The 17,555-nt window shown below is 38.2% G+C and overlaps 1 protein-coding gene across 1 annotated transcript in view; it reads right to left on the bottom strand.

Annotated features, from left to right (window-relative positions):
* Positions 1–17,555, bottom strand: part of Wdr49 (WD repeat domain 49) — a 131,155-nt gene that overhangs the window by 60,928 nt on the left and 52,672 nt on the right. Inside the window, exons 7-8 of the mRNA XM_059264735.1 lie at positions 13,634–13,798; positions 6,730–6,845 (exon numbers count right to left, since the gene is read on the bottom strand). Coding sequence (XP_059120718.1) covers positions 6,730–6,845; positions 13,634–13,798 — 281 coding nt within the window. The remainder of the gene's footprint in view (positions 1–6,729; positions 6,846–13,633; positions 13,799–17,555) is intronic.

Genomic DNA, 17,555 nt, shown 5'->3' on the forward strand with positions numbered 1-17,555 from the left:
GAGTTTTATGGCAATAAAAACAAAAAACTAGAGTAGGTCTATGAACAAATATTGCCTGGTAGTTTAAATTAAATCAACATGGTTTCTTTAATCATAGCTGCTTCTTAGGGTGTTTACATATAATCATCCCTAGGATATTTTCCAGAATTACAGTAGTCATAGAGTCTATTCTCTTGGAATTCACCGTATCTTTAAAAGTTGCCATTTAAGGAAAGTGTTTGAAAATTGCCATCCACAAGAAGTATGAGATATGGAAAACATAGAAATAACAGTTTTAGAGAGGTCAACCTTGAGGTACTGCTGTCCAGTCTGAGTGTAGACTATGGTGAAGATAGACAGTCTGGTGCCCAGGAGGGAATGAGAAAATATAGATGACAGTTTATGGGAAAATCAGCCCTGCCCTGTTCCGACTCCGTGTCTTGAGCTCTGGCTGACAACCACTGTTAAGCCTCCCGCTCTTTTCATGGCTACCCTCTCTTCAAATGACCATCCATTACCATAGCTTGAGTCTTCACTCTCATTCTCCCCCACCTCCCTGACGTCTTGCTTCCTCTCCCGCTTAATTGTCAATCCAATGTTTATCTTCACTTGTGAACCAGAAGCTGCTTCTCCTCCTTGACATTCTTGTTCCCAGTGTTCAAAACGCACTACACTGGTAAATGGCCGTGTGTTGTTTGCATTTGCTGTGAGTCTGGCTGTGGAGGCAGGCTCCACCCTCTCCCAGACCCAAGTATGTGTGTCTCAAAGTGGCCTCCCAGGCCCCCTGTCTCAGATGGGCTGCTTACGCACCTATTCTGTGTCGTGGAGGAGTGGGGGACAGGAAACTAGCCCAAGAGGGACAATAGGTAGACAGTAAACCATTTCCAGCAGATGTCACTCTTTTTTTAATCATGATATCCAAGTTCCCACAGTTGGAAAAAGAATCTGGAAGTCCAGCCATGCAAAGTTTATCCATGAAGAAAATATTCAATTAGAAACTCAAACTGACTGCCTCACACTTCCCAATCCATTTCTCCTGGATGTTTTGAGCACCAGATTTGACAACATTTTGCTACCTACTTGTTTATCAATCATCTATATATTACTTGCTATTTACTCAAAACAAAAGGAATGACTACCATGGATCACGCTCCAGAAACAGAACACAGTACACAGTTCTTGCTTTTCTGCTTGCCCTCTTTATTATTCATTCCTGAGTCTCCATTTTCTTGATCCTTCTTTCTCTCACCCTTTTGATCTTAACGTTCTTTGTTATCACTGTTTCCCTTCTCGCTCTTCATTCAGAGATTCCATGTATCAGCATGGATTCTAATGTTGGTTCCATACAAATGGCTTTCTATTGGTCTACACCCACAATGCTTACCAGGATTGGATGGTTTCAGTTTGCCAGTCAGAGGTTCTATACATATTCTCCTTCCATTGCTAACATATCTTAACACAAGAAAAATCAAAAGTTGCCAGCATTTTTCCATATACTGTCCTGAATTCTAGAATTTGGTTTACAGGCCATCCTTACAGCCTCGCATGTGCCATTTTCCCTCTGGTCACAAATACTTACATTTTACATCATGCAAGTGTGACATAGTCATTCTTTTCATTTCCACTTTAAATGGCCACTTAGAGCTTCCTAGCACAGAGCTCTCCACCCCACTGGTCAACAACTGTAAGAGGTTCCTAATCCATTCTCACTGCTGCTAAATCTACTCTCCCCAGATGAAATCTTCATCCTGATACTAGACTCACTTTTACATTCTTGAGCTTTTAATACCTCATTCTTCAAGCAAGTATTGTTTCTCCACAGAATGTCTTAAACATTTAGAATCAGTAGCCCCAAATGACTAAAACATTGAATAAAATGTGCTAAGTGCCAAAGCAGCATTGATTAACTGTCATGGGAGTCCAGAGCACAGATCATGGAGGTCCAGTTGAGGATTTATATTTACTATATAGACCATAAAAATGTATAGGACATGGGAAAAAGAAGCATGCTAGGGGAAGGGGAGAAGACAATGAGAGATGAGGCTGAAGCCTTGCTTAAAAACACTAGCTGAGTGGTGGTGGTGCGTGCCTTTAATCCCAGCACTTGGAAGGCAGAAGTAGGCAGATCTCTGTAAATTCAAGGCCAGCCTGGTCTACAGAGTGATATCCAGGACAGGCTCCAAAGCTACACAGAGAGACCCTGTCTTGAAAAAAAAAAAAAAAAAAAAGAAAATTCTCACATTACAAAATTCAAATGTGAAAGCCTGATTTTCCAGATCCAATAAGACATAATCTCCTTCTTGAGAATTGTTTCTCCCTGTTTTTCTGTCATTGCCTCTTAGCAATGCGTGTGTGGGGGGGTGCATTTTCAATGAACTTTGGAGCAAGGTCATAAAAAGCTATGAAGTAATATTCTTTGCACAACATTGAAGAAATAATATTTTATTAAAATAGAGATTATATAATAAATAAAGTACTGTGCTCATTTGAATTGTACAAATAGATTACAAGGTTTCAAATCTACTGTTTTACAGGGAGGTTTAAAAATGTCAGGCATATCCAGGGCTAAGTTACTGAAGAACATTATTTTGCCCAAACCAAAATCTTATTGTTCTCTATTTCCTGATTGTGGTTGATATATTGTGCACCCCAATAAACTTATCTGGGGATCAGAGAACAAAACAGCCACTATGTTAAACATAGTGTCTAGGCAGTGGTAGCACATGCCTTTAATCCTAGCATTCTGGAGGCAGAGATCCATCAGGATCTCTGTGAGTTCAAGGCCACACTGGAAACAACCAGGCATGGTGACACATGCCTTTAATCCCAGCACTTGAGATCTCATGTCTTGCTTGGGAAAAACACAAGCCTTTAATCCCAGGAAGTGATGGTAGGAAGCAGAAAGGTAAACAAAAGAAAGCGTGAGGACCAGGAACTAGAAGCTTTTTAAGCTTTTGAGCTTTTAACAGCAGTTCAGCTGAGATCATTCAGGTGAGGAGAGGACTCAGAGCCTTTCAGTCTGAAGATTCGTGGAAACAGGATTGGCTGAGAAGATAGCAAGGTGAGGTTAACTGTGGCTTGTTTCGTTTCTCTGATCTTTCAGCTTTCACTCCAATATCTGGCTCCCATGTTTCTTATTTAATAAGACCTTTTAAGATCCGTGCTACACCAGATGTTTCATTTTCCTTTGTGGTATCTTCTGTCCTTCTAGGGGAGCCTCATGTTTCTGTATCCTATGCACCATCTTCTCAGGCCACTCATATTCCATGAAGGTCCTATAGGAACTTGCATGTGAAGAAATAACTCCCTTCTGACCTCTCAAATTATTCACTTTCACTAGTTAGATTAAGATTGTATCTCAAAGATCCTCAGTTAGATTATAAGTACAAAGAAACAAGGGATCCTCATTTCTTGAACTGAATGAGGGAAACCATCTGCTTAAAGAGAGCTTTCTGTGACCATTCCACCCCAGGATTTTCCCTGGAGTCCACCATCCCTTCTTGTTCTTCATTTTCCTTGGTAACATTCATCATTGTGTTCTATATTTTTTTGTTTGTCTCCTTTTTGTTTTTCTGTCTCTTCTTCAGTAAAAAGAAAGAAAGAAAAACTTATGAAACAAAAAGTTTTCCACCTGTACTATCAATGCTAGAATAATATTTCATGCATAACAGGCAATGTACAAGTATCTATCAAACACAGTTTAAGAATTATTCCTCTATTTTAAAAATAATAATTTTAATATGATATCATTAATTGAGGCTTAGGAAGATACTATAAATAAAAAAATTCGAAAATCTGAAATTCAGTTTACTATCACAATATCATGTTTATATATTTCTAAGTTTCTCTATCTACTAGTAGGTTAAGGGGAGGGTGAGTGTAGAATGGGAGTGAGAAACATAGGTCAATCCTATATCTATTATGTAAGCCAACTGTCAATGTCAAATGTCTTTTTGCCAAGATTCCCATATTAAATTGATATAGATATATTCAGGGCACACCACTCAAGGCATGAAATGCTTTTCATAATATTCTACAAAAAGTATCCCTTTTGACATTTGACCTTGTATGTCAAAACACTGAAAAACTTATTACTTGGCACCTTTCCCTTAAAACTTAACCTGTAAATTTTGATTTGAAATGACAGTGATCCTTAAAATATCCCAAGAATCCACACTCTACCTCTCACCTTTTCCAGTCAAATGCAATTCTTTTTTGTTTTTTTTAGTTTGGACTTGGCCAAGAACAAAATTAAAGTTCAGAATGAGCCAGTGTTCAGCCATTTTAAGGGTCAGATAGACTTGTACTCTGGCACTGAAGGTATTTACCAGCTCTGTTCCATTCCTCATAGATTGGGAAATGGGGAGAAAAGGACAAATTAAAGTGCTATAGCATTCATCCAAGCAGACATGATGCTCTAAAGAATACAGATGTAGTACTCACAGATGCAGGTTTCCAAATACTCAGGATATAAAATGAATAAGCCTTAGGACAATTAGGTTGTATGCTGGAGAAAAAAAAATCAATAAAAATGATGGAGGTCTATGCCTGGGGCCATGAAGTGAAGTTCAAAATCCAAGAGGAAATTGATGTCAGAGAAGAGACTAAACAATGTGTTCAGTTTAGAACATGCTGAATCTTGGATTTCAGTGAGAGATATCTAGTAGAAAAGTAGATGAGTGAGCTTAGAGGTAACAGCTTAAGTCAGAGGCTTGAGGTTTCTAGAAGACACTGCCTGCCTACTAAGATGAAGGTAAGGATTAAATTAGATAATGTATGTAAAGTACCCACTGCTTCACAGCACCAGGAACAAAATAAACCAGTTAGTATATATAGGTGCCTCAATTCAATAAAAGCAATTTCTACTCAATCCTGAGCATAATTATCAGACCAGTCTCTACGCTGAGATAGCGCCTGAAGTTAAAGTTTCACTTTAACCCAAGAGGCTCTCTATCTGGATTTTACAGAAAGCCTGATAAGATGGTTGTCAATCTTTACTTTTTCTTTGTTAATCACTGAACCATACTGAGCTGGTTTCAAGGCCATGTTTCCTCAGCTACAACCAAGCAATTGCCCTTTGGCTTTATGAGCTAAAAGCTGCATGGTAGAAATGACTCTGTCTGGTTCAAGAAAAACCCATCCTAAAGTATTGACTCTAAGGAAACATATTTTTGAAATCCACATACATAAATGTTGCATAACATAGCTGATAATTCATTAACGCAATCTCCAGATGAAGGACCCAAGACTGACAAGTCTGAGAAAGATGGAGAAAATGGAGACGAAGATGGAAGAGTACTAATTTTCTTTCATTTTAGTCTTCCTAAATCTTGTCTTAGTTCACAGGAAGTAACTAACAATCCACCAATGTATATCACATGCAAAATGTTTCTTTAAGCCACTTTTCAATAACTTGATACATCAAACACTTTAAATTTTGTCTTATTCGCAATCAGAAATACTAGCTTTGATGCTAATTTTTAACTATGACTATCTAAAAAATATAAAGAAATGCTGTCTGTGAATTTTGTTTTCATTCATTTTTTTTCCTGTTCAGAATATAAACTGGATCAGCTAGATAAGATATCCTTACCCTCCCATGGAATTAGAGACTTAAATTTATTCATAACCATGGCTTAGCTGTAGACCTCTTAGCCCTAGCCTGCTGAAGAGTTGTAACTTGATAATGGATAATGATTGCTCCCAGGGATGTGAAGAAGCCTTGTCCTTCCAGCTAAGAATGATTGAATTGGTCTTTAATATCAAGTGGAATCATCTGAACTACATTTTCTTTATCATCAAACTGCCCTTGAAAACAGTTAGTCCACATATAATCATTTCAAGATTGAAAAAAAATGTCTTTCTGAAGACTGAAAAAAATCACCCAGCATACACAGCTGATTTAAAAATGTCTGAACCCTAGCTAGCTTCAGTCCATAAATGTTATGATTATATAACAAACAATGTCAGGAAAGTTACTTAATACGGTGATATTTTGTGAATTATCAAAATTCTAAGTGATAAATTCTCAAAACAGAACACACTTAATTTTCCTGATGTTTATACAATGACATAGAAACACCCTATCTACGATCCCTTAGTTCTCTCAAGAAAAGTAAAAGAAAACAAAAATGATTTTCCTAATAACGATGTGAGAAAAGTGCACCTATTGGAGGAGAGAGTATGCTATGTGAGGCGCATTTCCACAGTGACTGGAGAAGGGTCTGGCTCAGGTGTCAGGGAGCCATTTCTCTCCTATGGCAAGGAATGGGGCTGTTACTGTGATGAACATGACCTGTGGTTTGTAAGCCTTTGGAACTGGTTTATGGAAGAGATGTGGATACACTTGGAGATGCAGGGTATGAAAATGTATCAAAATAAAAGTGAAAGTTTTCCTGTGCGATTGGGGGAGGCAATTTACAATACAAAGAGTTTATTGGATTTACAATAGAGGAGAGACTTGGAAATTTAAGAAATGGTAGTACATATTTATCTGGAATTTTTAAAATAAGACTCACGTTTCCAAACCCAGGAGAAAACCGCCAAATGGTTCCCCTAGCCAGCCAAGCTGGGAAATTTTACTGTATTTTTATTCACAGAGTATCTAATTGATTCCAATTCACTTGCCTAGGCTATCAACAAGTTAATGACTCATAACCAAATGAGAATTCTTTGTTCTCCTTTTATACTTTGATTCAAACAAAAGCATCCTCATTTTCCCTTCGGACAATTTACATAAGCATATCATACCTCTCCCAGCCCACAACCAGGATAGTCTTCTTAAGAACCAGGATCTGTGAAATATCCACAACTCCATCTTGCCCAGCATTTAGGGTGTGGTGACAATATCCATTAAAGTCCCACACCTTTAAGAGAAAAGTGAAAATCAACATTAAGATGGAAAGACGAAAATATCTTCAGGATGTGAAACAACACAGTGCAATAGGATGAGTTGGTTAAATATAGGTATTAGTTTATCTCAGTTGTCAATTTTGTGAGGTTTGAAATCACTTAAGAGGCAAATCCCTGAGTTTACTCTGAGGGTGTTTTCAGAAAGAATTAACTCCTATGGAAAGACCCACTCTAAACGTGAGTGGTTCATCCCATGGGCTGAGATCCCAGACTGAATTACAAGGAGAAAATGAATGGTACATGGGCACTTATCAGTCTCTGCTGTCTGATTGCGATTTTAGTATGACCAGCCTCTTCTGGATTCTCCACCATGACGAACTGTACTCCAAAACATGACCCAAAATAAACCCTTTCTAAAGTCACTTCTGGTAGGTATTTTGTCACAGGAACATGAAAAGTAACTAATACAGAAAGTTAGTATCAAGGAATAGGTCTCTTACTGTGATGAAACTAACCGTGTGGTTAATAGTCCTTTGGAACTGGTTTTTGAAAAAGGTGTGGGTAAGGCTGGAGCTGCCGGGTACTGATGTTCTAGAATGTGGTAAGAACTTACTGTGTTGTTGTGGGAGGTTTGTAGGAGAAGAATGCTGAAAGAAATGTGCAGAGTAGAGGGCAAGATCAAGAGCTGTTAGAGGGGAACAGGACTGCTAGTGAGGACTGGGCTACAAGATACTCATCTTATAATATGGCAAAGAATCTGAAACCTAATCCTCATGTCGTGAGAACTCTAGAGGAGCTGAGTTTTAAAAGCAATGACTGGCCTCCCTCTCTTGTGTATGTGTGTATGTGCTTCTCCTGCTATTTCTATGTTTTTTCCTGTTTTTTTTATTTTATTCTAGTTGTTTGTTTGTTTTCTTGCTTGTTTATTTCCTAAAGATAGAGAGAAAAAAAGGTATGGAGTTGAATTGGCAGAAAGGTGTGGAGGATCTAGAAGGAGACGAGAGAGGGGAAAACCTTGGTCAGAGTAGACTGTGTGGGAAAAAAATCTATTTTCAGTTTTAAAAATGGAGTAGTTTGTTTGGCAGAAGATCGCATTCAGGCTGTGCAGTGGATACTGTGCGTTGTCTGTATCTTGTTCGCGCATGAGAAAGCACCAAGTAGATCAAAGCAGTGTGAAAATGTTCAGAGAATAACGGGGTGTGAGTGAGGTTAAAGTTGCAGACATGGCAGTTGAGATAAAAACAACTATAATTGTTGAAGAGATTAATGTCATTAAAGAGATAAACAACGTTGTTCATAAAAAAAACAGAAAAAGTGGCATGAGGATAAGGCATCAACCATCACGGTCTGCAACTTCTAAAAATGAAAATTCACTCATAATAAGAGAGCCTGGACTGAAAATACTACCAAAATTATTTCTTACTAGAAACCATCTCCCTGAAGTTGCTTATTCACAGATTTGGCTATCCAAACACACAGAGGACACAATAGTTGTAGTAGAAGGGCCAAACTACATGTCAAGATGGCAGCGGACCTTGGCAGCAACATCCACATGGTCCTGGATTGACAGATACTTAAAATTTGAGAGTTAATAATTTAGGCTTGCACGAAGTTTTCAGAAAGCTGCTAAAGCCCAATAATATGTAGTAGAGTCAGATGCCCAGTAAAAGGGTTTTGAGAAGTCATTGTGTGAAGCTGTGACAGCGAAACCTAAATTGCATTATAGTTCCCAGGGTGTTAACGGTGCTAGAACCAACTAAGATTTGGTGAAGAAAATTGTATGCATGGAGTGGAACTTACTAAAAGAGAGTGATGTGTGCTAAGGCTAAAAAACAAAATCTATCCACAGCTGCCAGGGCCCAGATGATTCCATCATGAACACAAGATAAAGTTGTCGAATTTTGTGTTTGACATGATTGGTGGATTGTAGTCTTGCTTTGGCCAAACATTCTTTGCTCTACCTTTATCTCTTTATTCTGGAATGGGAATATTTATTTTGTTGTTGTATACTGTGTGTGTGTGTGTGTGTGTGTGTGTGTGTGTGTGTGTGTGTGTGCAGGGCTCAGAATTACCTTGAGTTGCAACTAAAAATTGAGTTGCTCATCAACTTCTTAAGAGACTTCGAAGTTTGGGCTTTTGAATAATGCTAGAACTGCTAAGATTTTGGAAACTCATAAATAAACTGAATGCATTTTACATTATGAGATGTTCATGAGCCACTGAGGGCTATCGTGGAATGATTTTTGATGCTGGGAAGAAGCTGAGTAGAGCACTTATTTAGCATGAACAGCATGCTATGTTTAATCCCCAGCACTACACACACGCACAAAAAAAAATTGCTACGTTTGAGTATTAAGTTGATGAGGAATAGACTTGTGATGAGTAATTTGTTAAGCTGATGGAATTTAGAGTCACCTAAGAGACAAACTTCTGGGCATGTCTGTTAAGGTTTTTCCAAAGTTTTAACTGAGGTGGAAAGGCCCAAACTTACTGTGGTGATACCACCCCATGGACCATGGTGTTAGACTGGATTACAGAAACAAAAGCTATTGCAGCATCGTTCTCTCTTTGTTTCCTGATTGGAGATGTGACAGGACCAGCTCTCTGTGTTCCTGCTGCCATGCCTCCCCCACCATGATGAACTAAACCAGTGGTTCTCAACCACCCTAATGCCGTGAACCTTTAATACAGTTCCTAGTGTTGTGGTGACCCCCAACCGTGAAATCATTTTTTCATTGCTACTTCATAACTAATTTTGCTACTGTTATGAACTGTAATGTAAATATCTGTGCTTTCCTATGGTCTTAGGCGACCCTGTGAAAGGGTCATTTGACCCCCAAAGGAGTCTTGAACCACAAGTTGAGAAGAGCTGAACTAAACCCTAAAGCTATAAGGCAAATCTACTTGGTACTAAATATAGTTCTGGTAGGTTATGTTATAATTAATCTTCTCAGAATTCAAATTTAGGTGTATCTATTACTGCTGTGATACCGAAGTCCTTTAAATATCTGGAATGAACAAGAACGATGTATTAATGGAAACTTCTCTGTAGATTTAAAGTAGGGACTGATTACAAGATAAATCAAGGCTTTGGAGAGTTGAGAATGAGGAACTCCCAGCACTTGTGGGAGAGAAACTAAAATTTTAGTTGTTCACCAATGAGCAGAGTTGCAATTAATCATGCCCAAGCAATGAAGCATTTATAATACAAATAAACAAAGAAACGGGATTACAGAGTTTCTGAAGCAGTGGACAGTGGATAGACTTGGGAAGTGTAAGCTTTCCTGGCAAAAGGAAGACACAGAAGCCCCATGAAACTGCCCACATGCCTTTCTTCAGACTTTTCCAACTGGCTATTTATCTGTATCACCTGGAATATTTTTAAATAAATATAATGAAGTGGGTTTTTTTTTTTTTTTAGTTCTGTGAGATGCTCTTGCAAGTAAGTGTGACACAATGAGGGGTTCATAGAAATCTGGATTTAAAACACATGGATTAGAGGCATAGGTTACAATCTGTCCTTACACCTATCATTCTAATTATGGAGCAGTCAACTAAGGCTGAGCCCTCAGTCTGTAAACTCTAACCTAATTGCTGTGTAAATGGTTTAGGAACTGAATGTGTTAAGGACTCCCAATTGGTACCTGCTGGAAAATTCACCACATGGTTGCTTCTGTGGAGGAAAAAAATGTCTGTAATTTTTTTTAGTGAGCATCAGTGTACTGTTCTATTGAATATTTTGGAATCTGTTGAAATCTTGCCTATTTATCTTCCATTATGTGTGATCTAGGAACCATACTCCTCAAAGATGGCTGAAGGATTAAACATCTAATTCACAGTCTAAAGCATGCTTCTCATGTGCTAGGTCTCCTGTCTTTTTCTGATTGAGTTGCCTGGGGACAGAGGTTGCCAGGCCCATTCTTAAAGAGTATCTATCTTAAAGTAGTTCTACTCTCTACTCAGGCACTGTGGTATTGACAGGGCCAAAAGATACACTTTTAGAGAGGGAATCAGTATGTCACCAGCAATTAGAAGGAAGCCCTAAGATGAAACATTTTTGACAAATATTATGCAGAGGTCAAGTTGGCACTGTGTATCAAAATTACAATCAATACACTCTTTGACTTCAAAGTTCAACATCTGAAAACTTCTCTCACAGACACACTATTCCTGTGAAATGTTTTATTTTCAGGCTATACTACAACATTGTTTATAAACCCTAAAATTTTGAATCAAACAGATTCCTACTATCAGGAGACTTAAGTTGTATTACATGATATAACTACCAGGAGATGGATCATGCAGCTGGCATTGTTCAGTAGTTAAAGCACATGTTTACAATATGCACAGTCCTTGTTCCATCCTTAGTAATACTCTCCATGTACACAAAAAGAGATGAATTGTCTGTTATTTCTAGACTAGCCCCAAAACTCTAACAGCTATGACACCTTTGACTAAGGCACTTTAATTCTTGGAGCTTTAGTGTCCTCAATTGTAAAATATGTATTTGACCTTGTAGTACTCTGTGTGTGTGTGTGTGTGTGTGTGTGTGTGTGTGTGTGTGTGTGTGTGGCTTGTAACAGTGTCTGGTTTAAAGTAAACATTTTGTAGAATTTAATAAACATCATTATTTATATAGAATATTCATATAAACTAATATCCAAGACAGAACTATAAAACAGCCGACCGGCATGTACAGTGGTCTATCATCTAGCAACAAATAGCTCTTCTAGGCTAGAAAAATGGACTAAAACCCAGAAGTACTGGTATCATAAGGGGAAAAGAAAACATATTCTGTGCAGACATTACTTCAAAGATTAATTAGTTTTCAGATCTTTCAAAACCATGATAAGTGGAATATAACATTAATTCTTTGATCATACAGCTTCTAACTTGAAATCATAAATGGGGTTGCAAATTGTCATTCATTTTTATTTTCTCACAAAATATGACCAAAGAAGCTCAACCTTTAATTTACATGTCTAATACAGAGGTTGCCAGATTTCAGATTATGCTGTGTGACGGTGATAAGAATAAATACACCTTAAAATTCAGTAATTGGCTACTAAATAGATTTTAAGGTTTATTTTTAGTATGAGTTTATATGTATGTGTGTCTCTGAGTGTGTATATGCACATGCGCAGATATCCATGGAGGCCAGAAGAGGATGCCCTGGAGCTAGAGTTCTAGGCAGCTACACAAAGTGGGTACTGGGAATTAAACACATGTCTGCTGAAAGAGCAATAGTGATTCTCAACTGTTGAGCGATCTCGTCAGCCACTACACAACTTAATTCATAGTCACCTCTAAAACGTGCAGGTTTCTGCAGAGAATCCAGGGTCACCTGGGTTCCACATTCAGGTTGTATTGCTAGAAAAGACTCTTAATCCGCTCAACTGATATAATTCCCATGAAGAAATAGTGAAAAATCTAGCCATCCTGCATTCTAGGAAGTGTTTATCATGGATCATTTTTTCAGTATCTACAAGGTCTGCCTTACCCTAGATTCTATAACCAGTTTGTTCTCCATGAGGGGTAAATGGGTCTTTATCCTTTGCTTTATTTCTGCCTCAGTTTCACACTTTAGGATTGGGTAATGAGGCACTGGCTGATTCCTTTCACCTGCCTAACATTCCAGTCTCAGTTGTCGCTCTTTTATTTCAATTCACCTGTTGGGACTGCTGTGACCAGCGACTTTCAGACATTGTACCAGATCTCCTGTGAACAGTGATCTTCCCTACACCAGTCTCCAGTCCACATCTCATTGATGTAGCTTTGCATAACCATGTTCTACTGATATACAGAGATTTCCGTGCTGAACCCATCCAGGCTTCCTTTTCGTGCTGACAGTCATCAGCCCGGGCTTTCTCTGAACTTTTGCCACTAGCTGTAGGATAGTGTTCCTATGTGTCCAGGTAGCTTTCTGTGACTTCCCTGCACTTTAACAGGATGCATTATGCACCCTATGCCAATGGTCCATTCACCATGGGAGGTAGTCTAGCATCTTTCCGTCCCTGTTATGACAACTTTGAGAATAATGTGGTTTATTCAAGAAACAACTTTCTGTTTCCTCACAGAGTCACAAGCCATCTCCAATCAAAGGCTGCCATGGTTCTTTACATGGCTCTCTTCATGACACAAGGCTCGAAGTGTCTCTGATAGGCATAATTTCTAGTAGATACATCTGGTTTTACATGAAAATTTGCTCAAGATGCAAATTAAACTATCTCCTTCTCACAGAAGAAATAGATGGTAGTTATAAAATAAGAAAACTGAAAGAAATAAGGTACCATTTGTTTAGGATGAAAAAGAAATATGATTATGATTATAGTTTTATTACCCCATCTTACCACCTCAGTACTTTCATATAACAAAAATACAAGTCACTAAATATGTTTATTTTCAAGTATTCACTTTTTGCAAAAAAAAAGTGTATTACTGCCATTTAAAAACTTTATTATTCCTCATTTCATAAATTTAGAAGAAAGAAAACTAGAGATGTTAGCTGAAGCATATGAAAATTATCCAGGCCTCTTATTTTCAAAAAGTAATCATGCACTAGAAAAGGCTTTCTGAAATAAGTATGTCTAGCTGTGTCTTTTTACAAATAATTTATTCAGAAAAAAATTATTTATCCATCATTCTGACAGCTTCATTATTGGCTGATTTATTTAGCTCTTATCTCGTCTTGTCTTCTTCTGAGGCCACAAAGGCAAAAGCGAGCAAAGTTTTAGCTGTGCCTCTCCACACATCCTTCTAACCTCCTCATATCTGGGTAGAAGAAGCCTCATTTTGGCCATACCTTTACAGTCCCATCTGTGCTGCCAGTCAAAAGCCTCGACTCATTTGCATCCAGGGCCATGGTGCTGATCTCTGCATTGCCATGGCAACCAGAAAACTGTTTGATTTTCTGCCCAGTTTCTATCATCCAGAAGGAAACAGTAGACCCCACATCAGAGCTGATTACCTAGGAGAAAATAACATAGTGGAGAAATTAAATATAGTTTCAGGATCAACCACTTTCATTTCAATAAAAATACCTTGCCTGTGCAATTTCGCTGCTGAGATCCCCCAGTGGTTAAAGACATTTTTTCTACTGTTTTTCTTCTGTTTGTTAAGCTGATAACATTTCAATTTGTAGGCCAGAGCTGAAGTAATGAAGTCATGATCTTCTTTATCACAGAAGACAGTAATCTGCTTCCTTTACCCACCATTCAGCTGACTGTCTAGAGGCCATCTTGACTTAATACCTCACTGCCAATAAACACAAATCTTTCACGTTTATTTAAGAAAGACAAATCTCATAGTTCTGGTACTGTGACGCTATTTACTAAACAAGATGGAACTTTTTATTTGTGGTCTACTTCCATGTAGCAATAAAAAAAAAAAAAAAGAAGCACTTCAACACTTCAAGATACTGTGGGAAGTAGTTAGGTTCAACAAGTTACTGGAACTGTTACTTTTTTATGCCATCAGTCCTTTCCTTTCTCTTTGCTCAGAGTAGGGTGTGTGTGTGTGTGTGTGTGTGTGTGTGTGTGTGTGTGTGTGTGTGTGTTATAATTATTCATGTATCACTAAAAACAAAGAGTGTATGTTAAATATAAATCCACATATATACTTCAAGAGGAAAGCAACAGAACAAGCACCGGGAGGAGCAAGACTACGTGTGATAAGAATGAGAAAACATGGGTTCGACAGAGGCAAGTCAACCACTTCTTTCCACTCTAGGTATACAACACCTGTAAGGCATGTTTTGTTCAAACCACTCTACCAGTGAGACTGTAGAGATCTAGTTAATGAAAGAAAAATGATAAGCACATGAATATGTAGATAGCAATTTATCTAGGGTAATATCTTGATTTTGAAAAATCAAAGTATTTCTCTACTATTTACACATTGTTATTCTATAAATGTAAACTTATTGAGAAAAGTTTATATTTCATATTGTATGTGTTGAGGGAACCTAATGAATGTTAAGAAGGCTAACACTGGTAGTGATCATTAACACATGCATGCATTCTACAGGCACTTGCTGTACATCCAGCCTGTGACAGGAGAACTTGAGTGATTAATCCCTACTTTCAAAAACTCTAGCTCTATGTATTAAAATTTCCAAGTAGCATCAAGAGAGATGGCTCACAAGAGCTTGCCAAACAAGCATGAGGAACTGAGTTCTAGTGTCAGCACAAAAAGAGAAAAAGAAAGAAGAAAAAAAAACTGGACATGGCAGCCCATTGAACTTATTATCCTAGTGATCACTTGCAAACTTGGAAAACATTATTGGGGCCAGGATTTTACCAATGAAGTTTGGCGGTTAATTCTTGTTTCCTACGTTTTGTAACTAGTTTTGTCACTCAAGGTGAGAGTGGCACAGTGTGGTCTACCTTTACTCGATTGTAGAACCCCATGAAATTTAAATTTTGCTTAAAACAGAAGAGTACCTCTTATTGAAAAGCATTAAGAAATTCAATGAAGGCCAAGTGCACAGTATGTGAAGGGACAAAGAAAGTAGATGTCTCAGTTAGGGTTTCCATTGCCGTGGAAAAACACTATGACCAAAAGTAAATTGGAGAAGACAGGGTTCATTTCACTTTTCAGCTTACAAGAACATCACAGAGAGAGGCCAGGGCAGAAACTGGAGGCAGGAGCAGAGGCTGGATTGCTGCTCACTGACTTTTTCCTCATGGCTTCCTCAGCCTGCTTTCTTATAGCACTCAGGACCATCGGCCTAAGGATGGCACTGCCCATAATGAGCTGGGCTGCTGTCTTAGTTGTGGTTCTATTGCTGTGAAGAGATGCCATGCCCAAAGCAACTCTTATAAAAAATAAACACTTAAATGTGGGCTCCAAGACCACCCCTCCCCCAGTGACAACATCCACCAACAAAGTAGCACATCCAATTAGTCCCCAAACAATTCCATTAACTGGGGATGAGCATTCAAACATATGAGCCTATGGGTGCCATTCTTATTAAAACCACCACAGCCTCTTACATCAATTACTAGTTAAGAAAATGCCACACAGGCTTACCCATAGCATGATCTTATGGAGGCATGTCAGTTTCCTCCTCTCAATGACTCTAGCTCGTGGTGAGTTAACATACAACTAGGACACAGTTATTGAAATAATGATCTCACAGCAGCTGTGATTGCCTGGACAGGATGTTCACAAGAACGGAGCTATCAATAGTCAATTGTGGATTAAGGAAGAGGTTACATGGGGCACAATCTCTCCTTGATAAACTCCTGGCAACTAAGAAATTCTGAAAAAGAGGGAGTCATTGTCTTCAGTGTGTCCCCAACTGTGTGATCCAGTGGAAAGTTCCAAATCTGTGGTAACACAGACAATTCTGCTTATGATTGAGTCACAAAACAAACCAAAAATGACATGAATGTAATAAGGAACACATAAGCAGAAGACTGTATAACAGGAGCGTAATATAGACAAAAGTGGATGGGGGCAAGAGTAGCTGGAGTGTATTAGTCATATACATGTATGAAATTATTGAAGAAAAAAGTTCATGAGTTTAAAAAAATGAGAGAAACGTCGTTGTTTTTTAAAAGGAGAAGACTGCTACAAGGGCTGTTGTTGGTAAGGACATCTCTAAGAGAAGAGCGGAGAACAAAGCAGGGCCGCAAGAAGACCACACAGAGCCGACTAGAATCATGAATTAAGAGCGTCTTAGCTAACCGAGTCATTCTGAAGGTGGAAAGAGAGGAGGGGTTGAAAGAAGTGACAAACTGTGGGTAAAATTGATGTCTCGGAGAAACAGAACAGAATCTGAATTGGATCTCTGTTAATCTTTGTTCTCTTCTCTGAAGTTAAAACTGTGATTAAATGATTCCTTAAATGACATAAAAGATTATTATTAAGCTAGGGGGAAACTTCAAAGCTGAATGGCCTATGTCTTTGAAATACTGTGACCTGATACATTATCATCCCAAGTAGATGACTGTTTCCACTTGATTTTGTTTGAACACCCAGATTCTCCAGCAACTGTGCTGGAGTCTGACTGTTTCACCAGTTAATTGTCTGAAGTTGGGCATGAGGGTCAAGTATATTAATTAACCTCTGTAAGCATCACTTTACCCATCTGTTGTGCAGAGATAATTACAACAACTAGCCCAAACCTTGTTAAAAAGGCTTAAAGAAGCTAAGATTTGTACATCACTAACTATAGCATATGGTATTGCTACAAATAAGCTATAAAAGTTAGCCATGTCACTCTTCTGAGGTTCATTTGTCTGGCCTATTATCGTGGCCCATTCATCTTTCAAATTCAAATCAATTTAAGAAAAAATAGTATATAACTTTCTGCTACCACAACAATGAATGAGTATAATTTTAGAAACTAGATTTCAATGTACTAAATTTCAAATATGTCATGGCTGTTACTGTTATCTTACATAATTATTATTTGTTTTATTCTTTCAAGTGTTTTGATCATAGTCACTCTTTTACTCTCTTATTCTCTCTTAGCTCCTTTCCACACCTAACATACTCCTTCTTCAAGCAAGTCTGCCTCCTGTCGTTTCTTGCAAGTCTTTGTCTGTGTGTGTGTGTGTGAATGTGTGTGTGTGTGTGTGTGTGTGTGTGTGTGTGTGTGTAGGAGAGAGTTGTGCATGTGTGTCTGTGTGTGATATGCACAATATTTAATTAGAGTTGTCTGTATAAGCATAGAAGGGGGATTTTTTTTAACTGAATAATGATGGCAACTTACCAGT

This window comes from Peromyscus eremicus, chromosome 6 (genome assembly GCF_949786415.1).
Source record: "Peromyscus eremicus chromosome 6, PerEre_H2_v1, whole genome shotgun sequence".
Taxonomy (NCBI): domain Eukaryota; kingdom Metazoa; phylum Chordata; class Mammalia; order Rodentia; family Cricetidae; genus Peromyscus; species Peromyscus eremicus.